The sequence below is a fragment of the Sinocyclocheilus anshuiensis genome, unplaced genomic scaffold (assembly GCF_001515605.1).
Source record: "Sinocyclocheilus anshuiensis isolate Anshui unplaced genomic scaffold, SAMN03320099.WGS_v1.1 scaffold42, whole genome shotgun sequence".
Classification (NCBI taxonomy): Eukaryota; Metazoa; Chordata; class Actinopteri; order Cypriniformes; family Cyprinidae; genus Sinocyclocheilus; species Sinocyclocheilus anshuiensis.
In genome coordinates this window covers 1,795,625-1,817,511 of record NW_015546057.1, presented here as the reverse complement: position 1 = coordinate 1,817,511, position 21,887 = coordinate 1,795,625, and the positions used below count along the sequence as shown (strand labels likewise).

Sequence of the window (21,887 nt, the reverse complement as noted above, 5' to 3'; positions counted from 1 at the left end):
TGTTTTGGCGGGTTATCGCTGCTCTCCCTGCTCTCATCCATGCTAGGCTGCATGGATGCGCAGGGAGTTCTTGCCTAGAATGGAACTACCGCCAATCCAAACTGTATGCTAATTGTCAATCATCTTTGACGATAGTGGTCCTGACAGAATTGTGGCACCACTGACATTTAGCTATTTGTGTTGTACTGCAAATCAAAATTGTATAGGTTTCAGGATGCAAAACCACACAAACAAAATTTTATGACACATTTTAGAAGGCAAAGACACATAAACTTTTAAGAGTTTGGGGTTGGAAAGATGTTTTCATTTTTTAAGTCTCTTATGCGTACCAAGGCTACATTTATTTTCATTTAAACACCGCAAAACAGTAATATTGTGAAATACTATTACTGTTTAAAATAACCGTTTTCTACTTTAATATATTTTTTAAAATGCAACTTATTCCTGTGATGTAAAGCTGAATTTTCAGCATCATTACTCCAGGCTTCAGTGTCACATGATCCTTCAGAAACCATTGTAATAGGCAGACTTGCTATGTTAAAAACAATTTTTGTTGAAACCATGATGCATTTTTTTTCAGGATTCTTTGATGAATAGAAAGTGTCAGAGAACATAATTTATTTGAAATAGAAATATTTTATAACATTTAATTTAATGTGTTTAATTAATGTGTCCTTGCTGAATAAAGGTATTAAATACATTATTTTTTTTTTTATACTTTCCTCAAACTTTTGAACCGTAGTGTACCTCTGTGGAAGAGTAGATTTCAGGCCTGTGATGAGATTTCTGCAAACTGAAATCAAACTGCAAACTGACCTGACTGCTTCATCTGAATCGCTTACTTGCCTCCACCACACACACAAACAAACACACATACAGTGCACCTTGGGACGTTGCTCAGATGAAATGTGCCTCTGGGTCAGGGTTCTACAATGGAAGGATAACTTAAACTGCACCATGTCATAATCCATTACAGACTGTTATTGGCTGTGCAGTAAATTGTACAATAACACCAGGCCCATCGAGTGACGTGAGGCAGTGATAGTGCAGGCCTGTGATGGACTCTCCAGTACGCACTGCAGGCTCATTTTATTAAAGCAGATCTTATAATGGATCTCATGTTACTCACTGTTGCCAGATTCAACAGATCAGCACATTCAAACCAAAGCTGGTTATTGATTAATATAAAATCATATCACCCCTCCAACTCATCTCTCGCATTCTATAGCCTTTGCTTGCACTACTGGAATGTCTTTATAAAAATGTTAGAGAGTCATTCTACAAAACAACGGCCTATTCAGTTTTTATTTCCTTGAAGTTCAGCAACTCACTTTTGTTTGGAATGACCCTCAGTGTCCTGAATGCACGTGTACGCTGCAGAAACGTCTATTTTATGTGCACGTTTTCACCTGGAAGATGTATTTTTTTTGCTTATGCTATGTGTCTATGAGACATTTCCTGACAGATGTTAAATAGACATTTAGAAACTGTATTTAAGATGTTTATGATTTAGAATATATGTAAAACTGACTTTTAAAGACATTTATCAGATTTTTGAACGCAGCAGGTGATTCACCCTGAGAAAAAGAACCTTTACACCCACACGCACACAAAAGCTATTGTTAACATGGCACAAGGACTTAACACAGTTGAATGAGAGTAAGTGTATATATTCATACTTTTTTCAAGATCTTGCTTTTAAAAGAGAATTCTGGACAGAGAAAAACATTTACAATAAGCATTAAGCAAGTTAAGTTGCTTCTTTTTTCAGAAGGACAAGAGGCAGAATTAAAAAGAAACGTTAACAGGAAATCAGCTAAAGTTAGCATGCATAGCTTCGCATGACAGAACGACCACGGTTGAATGAGAGCAAGAAACTCAAAAATTAAACATATTTCTGAGATTTTGCTTCTTGTTGAAGCAAAAACAGAGAATTAAAAGAGAAACGAGCATGATTGAGCGATCGAGAGAGAAAGAGGGGTGAGCATTTCTCATTAGCATGCTCAGTCAGGGACGGCTCTGGTCTGGCTAGCTCAGAGCACATCCAGCTGTAGTGGGGTCTGCCAGCTCCCCCGGCCCACAGACCCTGCCATAATTACCCGCTTTAAGAAGAGGGAAAACGGGGGCATTATGAATACTTCCCACCGCCTTTATTTATCTCATCAGTGCGTCTGTCGTCATCTAATTAGCGGTCTAACTGATGAAAAATACCCTTGTCAAAATAACTCAAATAATGACAAAAGTTAGCACAGCACCCCGTTTACTGCAGAGTCTCAAAGCACAAAAGCTGTCAGAGAAGAAAGTTCACTGATGTCAAAAAAAAAAAAAAAGAGCGGGAAACAATGGATTAGGTTTTTTAGGCGAGTCTATATTTACATTTAGTTATTTCGCACCAGTTAGCAGAGAATCTAGAGACATAGACCGATTGGAAATCAGTTGTAAGATGACAAACAATCGGTTTCTACTCAATAACAAATCAAAACATTCAGAATTTCTCAGATTTTAAATTCGAGGTTCAAAATTAAGAAAAAAAATTTTTTTTATAAAACACCCTGTTGAAAAAAACAGCTTATGCTGGTTAGGTATGTTTTGAAGCTCGGATGCTGGTTTGAGCTGGTTTTGAGTCCTTTGCTGGTTTATGATGGTCCTTAGCTGGTCATGTGCTGGTCCTAAGCTGGTCCGACCAGCTTAAGACCAGCACATGACCAGCTAAGGACCAGCATAAACCAGCAAAGGACCAGCTTAAACCAGCTCAAACCAGCATCCCAGCTTCAAAACATACCTAACTAGCATATGCTGTTTTTTTCAACAGGGCAAAATGTAATATTTTTCCTGTATCCAAATTTACTTACTATATAGTAGGTGAAAACAGTTAATTCACAGAATTCACAGTATTTAGAAGAAAACGAACCAGATGAGGTACTACTTCCTCAGAGTTTCTGATGTGTGCATCTGACAAACACTTTACTATCCCATGAGGCCACAGGAGAGGATTTGTGAATGGTAGTGAAGCAACACAACAATGAAAGAACAATGACACCATGGCAGATGCTGTATGTCCGGATTCCATTCATTCTACACACATATATACTACTAAGAATATACTATAACAATAGTCGCAAAATAAGATCTCAATCAAATGTAGTACCTACTAAGACAGAATGCGATTTCGAATGCAGCTTTTATGCTGTGCTGTTGGACTTTATTCTGCCACCTACTGGTGTGGAGAAGGCATCACAAACAAATTTTCCATTTGTAAACCAGATCTACCATATTTATTGACATATTGGCCACACATGATTCATTTTATTTCAAACAATAGGTTTTTGATGAGATGAAGTGAGCATTATTTTGCTGGTAATGTGATCTCAACATGGCCACCACCATTAAGAAATGACATGTATGCTAAACTGGTTATCAAAAGTACAATTAATTTCTTTAAAAGTAATAGAGGGAATAACCATAGAGGGAATAACATATAACACCTTTAACATTCTTACATAACAGTACTAGTTGCATATTAGATTCACACAAACACACACACCCCACAGGAAGTTCTTTGTCTGTCTGATTAAGAGTAAATACCAAACATGAGGGTCGACCTGCTGTGCTCTGCACAACATCTGGAGCGGGTCAACATCTGTGTCCAGGTTGCCAACTTCGCTAAACAAAAGCTGGCAGCCTTGAGCACAGAGCTAATAGAGAATGATAGGAAGGGGGTAGATGATGATGATGAAGGCCTGCGGAGAGGTGAACAGAAGATCTGGGAGACTCACAAGATGTTCGTGTCTGTTAACAAACAATCGTTCAGATGGAGGTTTGACTACGACTGATACATGAAAAAAGACGATAATTTGAAGGTCTATTCAACTGTTTTCGTCCATAATACAATTATATACCATTAACTTTCATCGAATGGACAAAAAAGTAATCGTATCAAAAATATTTTTGCATTATTGCATACAGCTTAGGAACAACATGAGGGTGAGTAAATAATAGACTTTTTTTGTGCACACTGTGCCTTTAAGAATCATTTTACTGTTCAGTTGAATGAAAAATGTATGGACTCCACTAATGCAAGTGAATCATGAGACATGAAAGCATTTACCAAGTGATGGCTTTTTAACAATCAGAAGTGGCACAGCAAAGGCAACATATCAAATTCCATCTTCAAACCACTTTCTATAGAGCTTCACACTGGCTGCGAGCTGTTCATTCAAAGGTGGCATCTGGGGATGAAATTACCTTATGTGGGTTGTCATGAAAAGAAAGAAGCAGTATTTTCCGTCCTTTAAATTAAAACCTATTAATGGAAGTGCTGCAGAGAACACAAAGGATTTCAAATTAATATCCACTGAATAGGCTGAGGTTTGCATGCAGTGATCATAACGCTTCCGCAGTCCTGCCTTACAGAGTTGATAAGTGTCTGTCAAGAACGGTCATATAGAAAATGTATTTTGGGGTGTGGCATTTGGGGCAAGATGCCTGATGGTTCCTGGAAGTAGATATCGATCTTGTTTCAAGGTTTTTGATACTCTGCTTAGCCAGAGAGCAGCTTCTTTACATTCATTAATCATTCAGAGATGCTTGTTGTGTTTACAGTCCAAATCTAGCACATTTTTTGCGAGAGGCTTTTCAATTTAGATGCTTTAAAGATAATAGTGCCTCACTGCCAATATGTGACTGCTTCAGTGCTTTAAATTACTATGCATAATGTATCTCGAAACGGCACTTGCGTGGTTTTTGGACTGGATTTTAACATCGCTCAACGCTGTGCTATTTACGCATCAAATAAATTTGAATCTGCCGGTTTGTGGGTATGTTTAACAGCATATTATGAGGCTATTGTTGACGGTGAGACTATTAAACAATACTTCACTGCAAGATTGTTTGGCAAAGTATAATCAATAAAAACTAGCTAAATGACAATTTTCAAGAAATATGATGACTTTCACTATGTTTGATGTAGACGCTAGACAAACAATGAAAACCCTTTCCTAAACCACATCCACAAAGAATGTCCACTGGACTACAATAACACTGCAGAAAATGTGCCTTGGAGTATTTCACCAATTCCACATTGAAATATGAGAATAACTAACGATATTTAAGTGTAAACTGCCCGAGCTAAATTTGGCCCAGTGGGCCGCAAGTAGCCCAGAGAAGTCTTAAGACACGTTGTTAGGGGTTTTGTTTGATCAAGCATAATTTCCAGGGCTCTTTAGGGAGCAATAAATAAACAGATAATGGAGCTTGATGCAAAAACGGCAAGGGCTTTGTAACTGGGCAAGCTAAGAATGATGGCTAACAGGAGGGTACGAGCATGGCAGCTTTGCAAGGCGCAAACAGAGTAAAGCCACTTGACAGGACGGCGAGCCGCTCTCAGAGTGAGGATTATCGGCCGAGTTCATTAAATCTGCCTGCAGGACAAAGTCATCTGTGCTCGTCAACAGCATTCTGCTCACAAGAGGCGATAGGTGTTTTCAGCAACCAGATGAAGTCAGAGCAGTACATGCATGAAAACATGAATGCATAACCACTAGAAAACACATGTGGAGATATAAATACACACGGGTGTATGTTGATATCTAGCCATGCAATCACAGAGGCTTAGCATCAGGCACGTGCACACATAGACATCAAAGGGGGCTTGAGCACATGTCCTTTTTCTTCCTCAAGAGAAAGTCAACTTTTTTTCTGGGGAGATTCTTTTTTTTTTTTCAAATAAATTAATATATGTATATGTGTGTGTGTTACTGTTTGCGCACAGCTTTCCCTGTCAAACAAATAAAAAAACTAAATATCAGGTCAGGTCAGGAAATGTTGAGACTCTGATCGGCACATCACAGTCACAGACAGAGAACCGCAGCGGCAGAAGTGAAGCCCTCCCTCCCTTTCCAGTTGTGTTTGTCTTGCTGTGGAGGTGAGTGGTGATGAACAAAAGACTAAGCTACCTGTGCCTCAAATTTACAGCTAATTATCCAAATGACAAAAGGCAAATATAGTTAATTTGTCTTCCTAACATCCATGGCTGCGTTTACACTTGGCATTAACATGCGACCTGTATCCGGATGTTGTCCACATACACTTTGAAAAGACAAGTGTAAATGCACTTCTGATCGGAATGTTATCCGATCAGCGTGTCCTGGTCCAGAGGTAGACGAGGACGCATTGTGATCGGATCTCAGTGTAATGTAAACGCAATCCAGCCATCGTGTCTGCATTCGCAGGTCGACATCACGCAAAACGCCGCCCCCTCTCTCGCGAACTGTCAGAAAAAAAGACAGAGAACACCCATGTGGAGCGCTAGTTAAACTCCTACACTTATCTTTGATTTATAAAATGTCCCGTGACTGAAAATGCTTTTCTCTGCAGACTTATTTAAATATTGCGCGGGAAAGACAGATCTGATCGGTTATCTAGATAGAAAAGTCAATTGATGTTGCCAAGTGTAAATGCGCCCTGTTCTGATTGACTGATGATCCGATCTGCTTGATCGGATCATGGTGATCGCATGTTAATGCCAAGTGTAAACGCAGCCCATGACTCATGAGAGCTGCCATGCAAGTTAGCTAAAGTTTAGCAGGTTAGACCAGTGTGTGTTCTTTCGCTGCATGATTCAGTTTATGAAAATGCATTTAGAATAATCACAAAATTCAAGATATCGGGGCAGAAATGTATATATTTATATCATGTCATATAGTTAATCAGTAACACGTGAAGAATGATGTTTTTTTCCACCAAAAAGCAGCATGATTACAAATGTGATATTGATTTTATACAGCAGTTCAATAAACAAGAATTTAATATTAAGACACAATAGACGCAATATTGACTGCTTTTGCTCTATTTCGCCAACAAATACAATTCCAATTTGCGTCTCTGAGCAACATGACGGTGTTTCGTTCCTAAATGAATCAACCGTTTAAATGATTCGGTTCAGTCGCAATGACTCACTTATTAACAGTGACTTGCTGCCACCTACTGGCAGCTTTAGTTTCACAGTTAAAAGTATTTTCTATTTTTTTTTTTTATATATAATTTCAATATCAGTATTAATAACAAAACAGTATTAATGCATTTGTAACTGCAGGTTGAATACATTCATGTCCTGCATTAAACAGTGTGTAAATGCCACTTCTAATGCAGCTTCTGTGTTTTATCTGCATTGCAAATATTAATTTTGTCAATACTGATTTCATTTGCTTGGTAACAGCCCAAATGACTTATTATTCTAATTGACTGATTCAATTTAAGAATTCGACTGAAAAGATGACTTTTAGAAAAAATGACTTTATAAAGGTAAAAATGCCCATAAAGGGTAAAAAATCTATTTAAACTTATTGGAAAAGATTCATTTCTATCACTGCTGTGAACTGATCACCACACAGAATATGCAGAATATCAAAAACTTAAAGAGTCAGCTGTCCACGGTAGTCCTTTAGATATCAGCACAATAACACACTCAGCAAAATATCGTCTAATTATCGTTAAAATCCCAGAAAATATTGAGATATTTTTGTCAATATTGCACACCCCTAATATATTTAATGTTTTATTTAGAAAAAAAATTAAATAAATATGAGAAGTGCCCTTTTCTGACTTGAGCCCCTGCCCCTCAAAATGTCTGTGCACGTCCCTGCTTAGCATACTCTAGGACTCTTGATGTGCATAAAAAAACCTGAAGGCGGATTTGACTCAGGAACACACACTGACTCTGAATCCATGTCTACAGTTTTATTGATTTGTGTTTATAAAAACACATTGCCATTAGCAAAACAGGGATTTGTAAGATCGTCTGAACTAGGGATATAAAACATGCCGATATGAAAAGTCGATACGAAAAAAAAATAGAGATATACTGGTATTTATAGAGTATCCAGAGTACTGACTAAATCCAGTAACCAAGGGCTTTCTAAATAACTCTTGAGTGCTAAATGTTGTTATTGACTGCAGTAATATTGGTGTAATAACTGACCTGAACTAAGCGTTTAATGAATTGGTTTAAAGAAAAACCTTGTATGCACATATGTATTTAATATATATACAGTATATATATGAATATCCTGATTTATTATTTTATAAATATCATTAGGTTTTAGACTTACTGACCTTGACATAATCATAATTGTCTTTTTGTATCTTTCCCCAAAATTTTAATCCTGAAATTGAAAACATGCTCATCATAGAAGAGGTGTATCCAAGTTACTATACACAAATTGCTCTTTAATCAATCTTTGAATAAATTAATCGATAAAGAACAAAACAATGAGTGGCATTTCATTGACTTGAATGTCACTGCAGGGGGTTGTCGGTTCTTGAAGAGTAATAATTATTAATTGTTGTGTATTAATGAATAATCTAGTTTCCTCATAATGTGGCATCATGTTCTCTTCTTTTCACCAGGTTACTGATTAAAACTTACTTGCTAATTAGGATGTACTAATTGCATCTACTTGTGACAGACTTGGCTGCATTACCATCCATGACTGACTAAAAATAGCATGCTCTCTCTCCCTTCCTCTGCACAGGTTGATGTCAAAGATGACTCGCGTACACAGCGGGCAAACTACACAGCAACTGTGGGAGCAGCCACAGATGCCCCAGTGACCCACCCCATCAAACCCCTGACCGAAGCGCACAAAGCATCTCCTGTCTCCGGACAGCAGGGGTTGATGGGAATAATGCAAAGCTTTTAACATAGGCCTACAGTTCTGTACTAAGCAATAAGGCATTATCATAAGAAATCCTCTCAATGACCGAAATGCTGGGCTACACGACACAAGCCAATGTTCTTCAAGATCTTCCTTTTCTCAGACAAACACATACGGTAGTCCCATTTGATACTCAATTACAAGACAATTGACCATCAAAATAAAGTGAAACCATCTTTTTTAATGCTTTTTCTTTGGGTTGCTCACTATTTTTTAGTAGCTAGCTTTTACGTAGCTGGCTTTCTACATTAGCTTACAGCTTAGCAAGCTAGTTTCAAATTTGCTTCCCTGACACAGGCAGACAATGCCAACATAGACATCCAAACGTGTGCACTAGAGAATGATGACAAATGTCAGCCTGCAGGAAGTATTCAAATGTTAGACTGTGTAATTATCACTTGAAAATAGATGTATAAAAACACTAAAACATCAAGATCCTTTGACTGAAGGTGTCTTTGATGTGCTAATATATGCACACACATACACACACACACACACACACACACACACACACACAGAGGTTGTGACTTCTAACACTACAATCTTTGCAAGCTCTTTTCAGTAGGGAATTGAATAGAGTATATCAGCATACTTTAATTCTACACATAATGCCTAATATAAAAAGCCTTTACTACCGACACTACTATGGCATTGAATGCATTGACTCTCCACAAAGAAATGCTCCTCTGAAAGATGCTTCAACACATTAGCAGGGCATTAAATGGTGGATAATGTACAATAAAGACCACTAGATCACAGAAGTGCAGGCACCTGAGTGTTTGTTGTAGGCCACATCTGTGCAAGAGGGCCAACCGTCACGCTGGCAAACACGAGAAAACCACGGCAGGGAAAAGGGGAAGCATTTAAATAAATTAAATAAATATCATTGGTTGCCGCAGGCTTGGTGGCACAGTTAAAGATTAATGCTATTCTTCTGCAAATATGGCTCAGAGGGACAACATGAGTCACTTTCTCAACAGTAAAGCATTCATGAAAGCAAAAGCCAGGGGAGACCCTAAGGCGAGGCCTCTGGGGGTGAGGTGGACAGCTCTGGATGAAAGACCAGCTGTCTATCAGAGGCAGTTCCTGTGTTTTAGTGGTAGCAGAACACAATGGCTTTTGAAAGAGAGAAATTGAAATGTTCCTCTTTCGGAAGTGTCTCTATGTATGTGCGAGTGTAGTTTGCTCACCTGAGTAGGCCCAGTAGGACTCTTCGGCCGCTCTGCGGTGCCTGTCACCGATTGGCCGGTCATGATGTTCCGCTTTGTTCTCTTCAGCCAATGCTGAAACGGAAAAATAATGAGACATAGTTTTAGATTATGTGCTGAGATGGTCATGTGGACAATGTGAATCTGCATCTGTCTTTCTGATCCAGTTCCTAAATCTTCTGCTCATAATTTCATGTCTTATTTCCCAAAACAGCCATTCCCATTTGGCTGATTAATATTAAAATCTTTGTTACACTTGGTTTCATATCCAAAATCTGCCGAAAGAAGTTCTGTTCTTGTATCTCTAGACATTTTTTTTACTAAATTGAGCAAATATTGTCTAAAATGTTTTATTTTAGTGTATATATTTTAACTCAATTTTATTACCCTACACCGTTCTATCTAGTTTTCTGTATTGGGATCAGCCATTGAAAAATCAATCTTCATATAGAGACCCACACGAGTACACAAACATACAAATCATGAGGGTCAAACTACAGCTCACAACTCGAGGCACAAAAACAAATCACAAGATACAACCTCACACAGTAATGCACCAGCCTGCGATCTCTGGCTGAACCAAGCCATTAAATCCTGTATAAACCAATCTGGCTAAAAAAAACCCCACTCCATTAGAGAGAAAAACAGCCCCCCCACACAGCGGTATTTACAGCCTGTCTGCTCTGGGATCAGTTTCCCCCTCCCTCATTAAACATGTATGAGGGGCTAAATAAATAAACAAGGCCTGATTGGCTGGTGAGAGGAAGGCTAAAGCGCTAAGTGCCGAGTCAAAGAGGCTGCGGACAGGGCGCTGGCAGCCAGAGAGGGTGAGCTGTTCCACCGCTCCATCAGAGACACCAAGACCAGCTGTGTCCCACCGGTAGGCCGAACTAATCTAGACTCAACCCAGCAGGAGTTCCAGACCCCTTCGCCTACTTGCTCAGGGTTCTAAGGCTCATATTAGCTGTGAGAATACAACACCGGAGGATTGGGGAGCTTAGATTAGCTTAAAAACCCAAACCTCTCGGTCGCCAAGGATGCCAGAGATGTGTCTGGGTTGAATGAGAATTTGTTCCGACTTGCAGCATGGGCTGGAGGGGTTAGGAAGGATGGCACACATCCCAGCACCCTGTGGCCTCTGTGTGAGTTTATCAGAGGCGATCTCGACCCCTCGGCACCTGGCTACGGGATGTCGGGGATGCACTGGAAGGTGAAGAGACGACGTGAGAACAGCCTTACAGCTGTCGTCCAAACGCACTGTGGCAGGACTTGGGGGTGAGTGCCATTTTAGATCTAGACTGACCCCAAAAAAAGAGTCACTAGAAGGGAAGGAAGAGAATAGCTGAAGAAAGCACTAAAAGGACTAAAACCATGGCAAGATGTTAACGAGAATTGAGCCACGTTGTTTCCACAAGCCTGCCAATGTGCTGACCACACTACGGTAACAAGGACACACTGCCTAAAAGCCATCACTCAAAATATAATGCAATTTACAAGGCCCCTCTCTCTCTCCGAGCATGCTGGGTAAGTATATTCTGATATGAACAATGGGTGACTTTTTGTTTCAATGACAAACTGCCTTCTGCTCCTCGCTGCTCTAATTCTTCAGGATAGTGGCTCGGGCATGGTGGTGAATGCCAATGAGAGGGTATGCTATGGCTTGTCTATGAATTACATTATTGATTGCCGATACTCTTTGAACAGAAAATGTAATTATGCAATGCATCATGCCGGGCTTAGTCACTATCCTCCTGATATGTCACTCATGCTCTTTCTCTTTCCGTCAGTCACTGCCTCCCTCCCTTTGTCCCTGTCCATCCATCAGTGAAGCTGTCTCCCTCTCTCCAACACTCAAAACTTACTTCCTGGGAGTAACTCGGAGAGACCTGGGATGCTCCTTTGGCTGCTCTGAGGAGTCAATACATCAGCAGCTGAGTCGACCTCTTCTAGAGGCTTGCTTTCTTCATTTCTGTCTTTCAGAGATCTCTTCCAAACCTGTCTACGTTCCCATACCCAGTTCTGGCTGTTTACTCACATGGTCACTTGTTTCAAGAAGAGCCAATGTTTGTTTTTTGGCCTTTGGTCAATACCAGCTCCTACGTCACTCAACAAACACCTGCGCCTACACATCACTGTACCCCGGGCCTTATTTTCTCTCCTCCAGATGTCTTCAACAATGAGCATGCATGCTTTAAACAACCAAATAATTGGGCAACAGCACCTTGTCGAATGTCACTCAACATTCAATCAAAGAGAAGCACCATGTTTCAACCCAACATCGTGTAGATACATTCTAGCAAGAGAAATGGAAAGTTTAGAGAGTGGATGGGAAAAGGTAATTTGCACAAGTTGGAAAAACATAACCTAAACTAAAATTATTGGTATGGTCAATCAAGCCTCTTCCACTGAGCTACCAATTAACCAAGCTTAATAAACTGTAATGGGTTTTAAAAGCTTTTCCTTAAGGCCGGGCCTTATTCACCAACCAGCTGACTGGTTACTGCTCTTTTCTACTGATCTGGGCTCAATAACGTGGTTGCACTTTCTTTTTTCCATTGTGGTGCTGATAAATCAGAATTAGAATGTACATGACCAGTCATGAGTCACTAGCAGTTCCATCATGGTTTGCCTGTTCTGAGTGTGGTTAGCTAACTGTGCTGAGACATACATCCATAGAGTTGTTTGTAATCGCACCATACTGAAACTACTGGAAATGCTACTGTGCTCAAGACCATTCGGCCAGATGGTGGAAAAAGACACTTCACAGATGACTTATCTTCTTGTGTGGGACTGTTTTCAGATGCGCAGTGCGCAAGTATGTAAATCAAGCTATATGAATTGGGACATACCATATACAGACGAACCCAAACTAGGGCTTGGCGATTTTTCAGATTTTATCGATTAATTCAAATTTAATGTTTTGCCATGATTTTATTTTTTATAAATCGAGAAATCAAAATTTTGAATAGAAATATTACCAAATGTTAGAATTAGACACTTTGACAATATGCCAATTATAACAGTAAAGAGAAAATAATGATCCGACCGCATGTCGGCGAACGTGATGAACCGCTCACGTGTGATGCACTCATATCGCTAGGCGACATTCACACAGAATGCACTTTTGCGTTGACAAAGATGCGGGCAGTGGAATAGGAAAAAAATGCAAGAAGATGGGAGTGAACTTGTTTTAATTTGAGCGCCGCATTTTTAGAATGCCGTTTCACACGTGAGACGCTGCAAGGGACGCGAGTCCAACAGTCAAACGCGTCCATGTTTACATAGACATAACAATGGAAAAGCAGCACAATCGAATAAAAAACTTGTGAAGAACTACTAGCCTACTGTATGTCTGACATTTCATGTTTGCATCATGGTGACAGGCTGAAAGCTGCTGTTGTTTTTACAGAACATTTATAGTTAATAATAGTCTACTGGTGTTATAACTTCAGTCATTTTGAATTTGAATTACCTTGACTTTTGAGATTTTTTAAAAGCATTTTCCTCATATTGTTTCTGAACATATAATATGTATAAGACAAGTTTGTACAAGATGTAGTTGTAGTTCATGCATCTTTTCTGCAAAGATATTTGACAACTGATTTGTTTAACATTTACATTGTTGACCATGTGTGGTGCACTTGAAATATATATATTTTTTAACTAGATGGTTAACAAAGAAAAAGTTACTTGAATCATGTTGTAGTTACATTTTTAAGTTGACTAGTTAAAATCGTAAAAAATCGAGAATCGGTCAAACATTCTGGAAAAAAAAAATCGAGATTTAATTTTTTTGCCAAATCGTCCAAACACAAACCTTAAAGTTAGCATGTGAAGGGTGATTTTACTGCTTAACTATTTATGCTGTATGTGATATCTAATGTGTGTAATTATTCTAAGAATGTCATTATAGGCCTGTCACTGTGTCACTCAATATAATGATAAAACCAGTCTATCCTCATTTTCTAATATGTAATATGTCATATAATTTAGTCTGCAATTCAAATATGTTTCGACACAATGGCAAACAGGGTTTGTTAAACTTGTTAACATGCATGCATAGTTATAGTTTAATGCTTTGCCTCATAGAGCTCAATGCATTGGTGCATTAGACAACACTGACAATGGTCAAAGCAAAAGGAAAGATTGATTGATTGATTGATTGATTTTTATTTTTAGACTTAAAAACAATATTTACATGTATGTTTATGAACTATTTTCCTTTTGAGTATCCCAAATGATTTCGCTCAAACTTTCCTTACTTCAAGAGGCATTTTCCAGCAATTTCATCCTGACAGTATGGTTTAGAAACACACACACATTCAGAGATGAAGGCACTTAAAAGAAAGGGAACATGTCCAGTGAAGTGCACACACTGACAAGTATGATAGAGCTTAGTCTCACACACACATTCTGATTGCTTCATTTCTGTGGTACATGGGGCAAGCTAAAAACAAAAAATGAGTTTGACACCCTCTGCCCCTGCTTTGGGTACTGAGATGGCGAAAACTCAGTCTCTTGCCCTGCTTTAAGAGCAGGAGAGGGGAACAGAGAGAGAGAGAGAGAGAGAGAGAGACAGAGAGAGATAACGTTACCAAGAGATACCAAGAACGACCAACCACCAATGGAAAAACAACAACTCATAGCCAGATTACAAACACACACCACACCAAGCACAGATGTCAACACACAAACTCGTACACACACGCACACACACACACACCACACACACACAATCCCCTATCCTCCAGACCCTGTCGAAATCAATCAGCATCAATTCAACGCAATATGCACAAAGAGCCTTTGTACACACAGACACACACACACATGATGAAGAGAATGCATGAGGCTCGGTTAACATCACACACACACCAAAAGAATGTCATATTGTTCAAAAACAAGCAACATCGGCTTAAAGCACAATCTTTCAAAATCTAGAATCAACTGCGAGTCGATGGCAGTGTACACTTGCCTTCTGTGATCAAATCTCCGGCGCCAGGGGTTCCATCTAGCCTGGCTCTTCTAAATGAATTCTGACGTAATTGATTTACATCCCTCTATTAGAGCTGCAGAGTTTTATGAGGAAGATATTGGGAGTTGACATTTTTGTCAGGCTGCCTCCACAGAAACAACGACAGAATGAGGAGAGTTATGAGGGCTTCATTTTCAAACGCGGATTCCGGAACTCTCAATGAGACAAGTCTCGGAAGAGCCATGCAGTGTCGTCTAACTGCCACTTTGAGATTGCTTTTGCCGAGGATGGGCCAATCATCGCTTAATGAAAGTGTGTGTCAAAAAAGTTTATTTTGAATGAAACCTAGCTCACTATGCTAACTGCCATTGGTGATCAATAAAAGTTGTGCAGATAATTCAGACATATTTAAATTTGAGACCTTAAAGGAAAGTAAGATGCACATGTTGTGGGTCATAGTTTAAAAAATGAATTAATGTAGAACGAAATGGATACCATGGACACATTATTTGTCAATTCATTTAGGCTATGCAGAGGCTAGTATGTTAGAAAAGTGAATAATCACACTGGCGATAGCAGTATGAATCCTTGGAAAACTGACTAGATAATGAAAATATTAATAAAGTCCCATCCATTGTACCACCTTTAATAGTAATAACAGAGATTTGCTTGTGAAAGTATGCTAGCTTTTAAGCTAACAATGTCATCACTTGTATTATACCTGGAGGCTTCTAAATCCAGAAACAAATACGAAAAACTCATGCTAAAACTAAAATACTCTCAATATTATCGGAGGTGCTCAAAATCATACAGCCGTACTCTTATTGCTATTTTGGAGTATTGATTAAATGGCCAAATAATTTTTGGCGCCACTGTGTTTAAAATTAAACAGAATAAATACAATATAATTAGGTAAAATATAGAACTGTATAACTAGTATGTAGGCATTTAGGGTTCTAGAAAAAAAAAAAGAAGTAGTGCTGTAAGTGTCCACTATTCAATTCTGATTGCCATTCAGTTATTAATGTTCAGTTATTAATGGTGACTTCAGCCTAAGGGGAAAAGCTGTTCTCATGCTTAATTGTTTCGGTTAGATAGTTTTGAATTTCAAGTTTGTTCCAACTTCATTGAAATGCACATCAGGCATTCACATTCATGCACTTAACCTTGATTTTGCTTTTGTCTTTTTGGACAGGAGGGTCAGCATGTGTATGTGTGTCCTAATGGACTCATTAGTATTCTCCTCCGGTCTCTCCTGAAGGGCATTCACCCTGTGGGCATATCCAGGACACATATTACCCCACCGTCCCATGCAAAGATGCACATGCTTTTACACACATGGAGCAACATTTGTCGCCTAAATCTGTCTAGAAATCTGAGAGGGCAGCAAATACAGCGAGAACACACTAGGAAAGATGGAAGAAACACAGATTAGGGCAAGTTGTGAGCATCAGAAAAACATAAGGCTTCAACCCCTTTACCCATGCTCCACTTCTAATGCCAATCAGGAAAAGCTTGACCATACAGTACATGGTTTGATGTTCAAAAAACCATGGCACTTGTTAGAAGAACTGACTCAAAATTTTATAGTTGCAAGATTAATCTGCGGCAACTAGTATAACACTGATGTACAGTATAGATTTAAAATCTCAGTCAACATTAATCCTCTTGTAACTTAATCCAAATATTTGGCTTCATTTGGATGCAAATTACAACTATGAAAAATTGATAATGTACAACTTCTGGCACTGAGAAGTCAAACTCTTTTTAGCAAAATTAATTAAAAAGCACACAATGTACATTTTGTGTGGAATTAATGCAATATTTGAGACAGGATCAGCTTTCTTTAATGTAATTGACTTCACTTTGAGTATAGTATCAGCTGAGTGCTGGGATCTCTATTACGCCTTTTAACCAAAATGGTACCACTCTCAAAGAACCTCACGTTTTCACCATTTTGAGAGCCAAACAATGAGGTAACTGACTGTGTGTCATTAAAAAAAAGGAAGGAGACATATATTTTTACATTACTAGATCTCTAGGACCTTACCAGAGACCTTCATTACACGGGTTGGAACAACTGGCAGATGCTGGTGGTTGCTGATTCAAAAATAACATATTTAATAGAAGCAGCGACCCTTTTTCAGTTAAGAAACACTTTTTTCTTGGGCCAGATAAGGCTTCAGCACCATCACGGTGTAGGTTGAAAGGCGTATTGGTGTGCTTTTATCTCTGTTGAGACAGACGGAGAAAATAAAGGAATGCAAGGAAGTGAAACGGAGAACAGGTCCTTTTATTTCTCTTCAAGAGAGGCTTGAAGGTCAAGGCACATGAGAAGAAATATCCATAACAGATGCCACATAGCAAGGCCAACAGCCGACAGCGGACAGCTGCTTCAGCCTGCCGTGGTTCAATTCCCACAGCTGTGAAGAGAGGTTACACGTTTGCATCGAGTGTGCAAAACTCTCCTGTGTCTTGTACGCATTTCAATATCAATGCCTGTAGAGTCGTCAAACGCTGGTGAGGGAATTTGCGTCCCATCCATTCTGTGATTAAAAACATGTCACACTGTAAATCTAACAGGACAAAGGCTTTGAGGAATCGAGACATCAGCCTTTGTAGCGTTTGTTATGTCTACATCAGAGTCCTGTGGCTAAGCAGCTATCTTACTGACTTCAAGGACAAGACAGGAGGTCTATTGTTTATGGAGCACTGAGTCCAAAAGAGCGAGAAAGAAGGAGACTGAGAGAAACGGAGTGTTATTAAATCGGAAGGCGCCTAAGCAGCTGACAAGCAGTGTGTGACTGTGTGTGTCAAATAGGGAATGAGAGAATGAGAAAGGGGGAGAGACAGTGAGAGAGAGAAAGAAAAAATGGTGCTGGCAGTGCCAGGCGACACTGTTAGACATAATAACATAATTTGAAGTAATGATGGTTGTCCTTTAAGATAGTCCACGGGGAGAGAAAGAGAGATGAACTAGACTGTCTTTGGTCTCCAAAAGCAGCATCCAGCCATACTGATGGCAAAAGCCATTTATAACAAAAGTGAACAGTGTACTGTCAACTCCTTGACCAGTTAGGTTAAAAACATGACATGAATGATTGGCCAACGCATTAGAAGCACAGTTCTTCAGCATATCCATTATTGGGGCAGTAAAAATTAAGCCTATAGTACCTGGAGAAAGCCAGCTGTTAGCATTCCCATACATCACAAATGGCAGTTGCCCCCCTCAAGAAGGATCCAACATTTCTTTTATTGTCGACAGGATCTAACAAATTTGCTCAGGGTCTATCTGACACAATAAGGAACAACGTGGGTCCATTGGAACAACTTGCCTGTGCCTACGTATATAAGCCGACATAAAATTCACTGCAGCTTCCAGTTGAAATGAACACTAGTGGTAGTAAAATACCAAAAACTTGTATTCCTTTCCACACAAATTATGATTACGGGGGCAGATTATCGCTTAGCTTTTTAAAAGCCCAGATGGTAGATCAGCACCTAGAGAGAACTTCTACAGCCCTGAATGTCAGCGGAGATCAAGACAACTAGATGAGCCACAAAGACAGATCCCCAGTGAGGACCTTGTCTCCTAGACGGTCACCGGGACAAGACCACAGGAACCAGTTGAGTCCTCTGCACAATGTAACTTTGCTGCAGCCTGGATTTGAACTGCTGGTTTCGCCTGGTCAGAGGTGAACTGGCCCCCCGACTGAACCTGGTTTCTCCCAAGTTTTTTTTTTTTTCTCCATTCTGTCCCCAATGGAGTTTTGGTTCCTTGCCGCTGTCGCCTCTAGCTTGCTTAGTTGGGGACACTTAATTTCCAGCGATATCGTCGACTTGATTGCACAGACACTATTTAAACTGAACTGAGCTGGATGATGACATCACTGAATTCAATAGGGCCTTTCGCACCGCGGAAACCTTTTCATAGTACCAGAGCTAATTGTGGAACTACCCACTTTTTGGCGTTTTCACACCGACGGAACTGGGTGCGGTTTTAGTACCGGACTGCCTTTTTCGAGAACCAAATTAGCTCCTACTCTGGAGCAGGGTCTAACCAGCACAACTGGTACTACCCGTGACGTAAGTAAACAGTGATTGGCCAAACGCGTACGAAAACACCCTCACCCGCCATGATTTAAAACGCCGTGTAAACATACTGTAAACATTGTGTCAACTTATTTCGCAAGTATGGAGAACAGCGATAGATGGACGGACGCTGAAGTGCAGGCACTTGTAGCAAATGTAGCACTGCCAGTTGCCGTTGGAGATTCTTAGTCCTCCTTTCTGTTCTTTCAATTGCTTTATGTATACATCGACTTTCCATGTCCATTATTGTGAAACCCGCGAGACACAACAAAAACACAGCTCCGATCACAGTGTCCTCCATCCTCCTATCGTTAATGTTGTTCTTCTTTGTTTCTGTTGTTGAACGCCGCGCACAAATGACGTCGCTGTCGACCGGCTTACGTCACTTCTCAGTACACACTGTCGGTGCGAATGCAACCCTTTAATTGGTACTGGGAAATAGTTTGCGCAAAATCGTCCCAGTACTTTAGTACTGTACATTTAGTTCTGGAACTAAAGCAGTGCGAAAGGCCCTATTGATGAACGGCCTTTAACTGAAAATTGAGTGTCTACTATTATCATTTTGCATTATTGACACAATATTTTCTTAATTAATGCTGTACAGTTGCTTTGACACAATCTGTATTGTTAAAAGCGTTATATAAATAAAGGTGACTTGAACTGACTTGACTTAAAAATTAATTTCTTTTCACTATATTATGTTTATATGTGTAACCTCAAAACACTTACCATAGTACATGATTTACAAATAAATGTGAACACAAATACATTTTGATATTTGCATCACATAACCAGCTCCATATGTATGGCTTTTCTAATACAGTAAACTTGCTTGGTAGCGCACCTGGTACAGCATTGCACTTGCGATGTAGAGCGCTCTGATGCTATACCTGTTCAACACAAGTCGCTCAAATACTTGCAGATGCAAGCTAAAATGTCATGGTTGGTTCATCAAATGCATTTTTATCTCAAGTTTGCTTTTCTAACACTGGCGGTTAGGTTTAGTTTGGGTGGTACGTCATTTCAAACATTTCAAACGCTATACAGAATTAATCTTTACAAACTTTAGTGAAAAGCACAACAACCAACTTAATAAAATGTTTCCAGATTCACATTCATCTGTTTCAGATAAAACAGAATGTGCGCTATAAACACGAGTTATTAATCCAGTTTATGTTTTTCAGAGTCCTTTCAGAAAGTAATTGTCTCTGTCAAAACCATTATAATGGAATTTCTGTGATTCATGTATTGCGTATTTTATTCAGTCAGAACACACAACTAATTTTGAATGGACTGACCAGTTTATGCTAATGCTAGCTATTACAATGCTTACAATACACTTATGTAGTATTATGAATTGTGTTCTAACACTAACACATTTTGTAATGTAATGACATGTGAAAGCAAGCTCGCATTGTTTTTCATGTCTGCAGACTGAAATTACAGCACCAGGAAGTTTATTTACAAAAACAGTGCAATGTTTTGACAAGTCAAGTCTTCATCAGACACAATACCATCCATCTTTTTTCGTAATTCTTGTTTTGTTATCCTGCACCTGAGCCCAATTTAGGTTTTGGATGTGCACACATATTTTGACATTTGTATTACATAACCAGCTCCATATGTATGATATATATTTTGTATTTTTAGGGTAATTTCCTGTCACAGCTAATCCAACTTAAGAAGATCCTCACAAATGCATCCATTTTTAAACACAGTTCAAATGCACATACTACTGTAGATCCTATTGCTCTCTATAAACAGAAGAACATTTGCAAAATGAACATCCAAAACCTATTTAATTGATAAATGGGGGTCATATGCGTGTGTGAGCGAATCACACACTGTATACAAGCAGGATAGGAGGTGCTTAATCATTTTTGCACCTGTTTGTGATTAGCAAACCCTCACACTCATAGCGGGGCATTAAGAATGCTAAAGACACCGGCGGAGCGAACTGCAAGAGCCTCGATTAGACAGCAGTCAGTCACTGTGAGGAAAGAGAATGAGAAAACTGCTTCCCGTGGCTGTGACTGGGAGGAGACGCTGGCGCCGCTCCAGTGGACGTGTGTTTGTGTTCGAAGTGTGTGGAAAAGGGGGCGCCTCGGGGCAGGACGTTCGGGCATGGAACTCGGGCCCACAGGAAACGAGAGAGAAAAAGACGAGACCTCGAAATAGGTCTCTACTTCCCTCACTTCTATTTGCATACAAAAGCTAGAACCGGCCATGGAGTTCAGTCCCTCGAGGTTCCTACCGAATGCCAGGAACACTCTCGGTACCTCTTACTCTCTCGCTCTCTCTCTAGCTTTCTCTCGTAGTTTGCCCAGAACTCCTTGGAGTCTATCAGGCACTGCATTATGCTTTCTGCTGGCTTCATTAGTCCTGTATGCTGCACCGGAGAATTTCATTACATACACACGCAGCCAAAGTTCACTAAAAAACAACAGTCCCTGGGCTACACGAGTTTCCTTTGTGATCTGATTACCCAGAGAGAGTGAGAAAGCTAGTGTTTATGAATATAAGAATTGGTGTGAGCAAAAAAAAAAAAAAAAAAAAAAAACAATGGAAGTCAATGGGAACCAACATTATTTGGTTCTTCAAAATATCTTCTTTTGTGTTCATACTGGTTTGGAACAAAATGAGAGTGACTAAATGATGACAGAATTATCATTTTTAATTGAACTATTCCTTTAAACACTGAAAATAACAATTTTCTTGCTTGTTGTCTAGTACAAATACCTAAACATTCTTAAAACAAATACATTTACTTAAAAAGCAAAATGACATAAGATATAAAGTCTTGCTGTCTAAAAAATGCATCAAAATGAAGTGAGTTTATGCTTTGAATTAAGTTTATTTTGACCCAGTGACACATATTTGTTCTTATTTGATACATTTTTT

The 21,887-nt window shown here is 39.4% G+C and overlaps 1 protein-coding gene across 1 annotated transcript in view; it reads right to left on the bottom strand.

Annotated features, from left to right (window-relative positions):
* The window catches only part of ptprga (protein tyrosine phosphatase receptor type Ga), a 302,816-nt gene that overhangs the window by 222,983 nt on the left and 57,946 nt on the right, over positions 1 to 21,887 (bottom strand). The window contains exon 2 of the mRNA XM_016500550.1: positions 9,905 to 9,997. Coding sequence (XP_016356036.1) covers positions 9,905 to 9,997 — 93 coding nt within the window. The remainder of the gene's footprint in view (positions 1 to 9,904; positions 9,998 to 21,887) is intronic.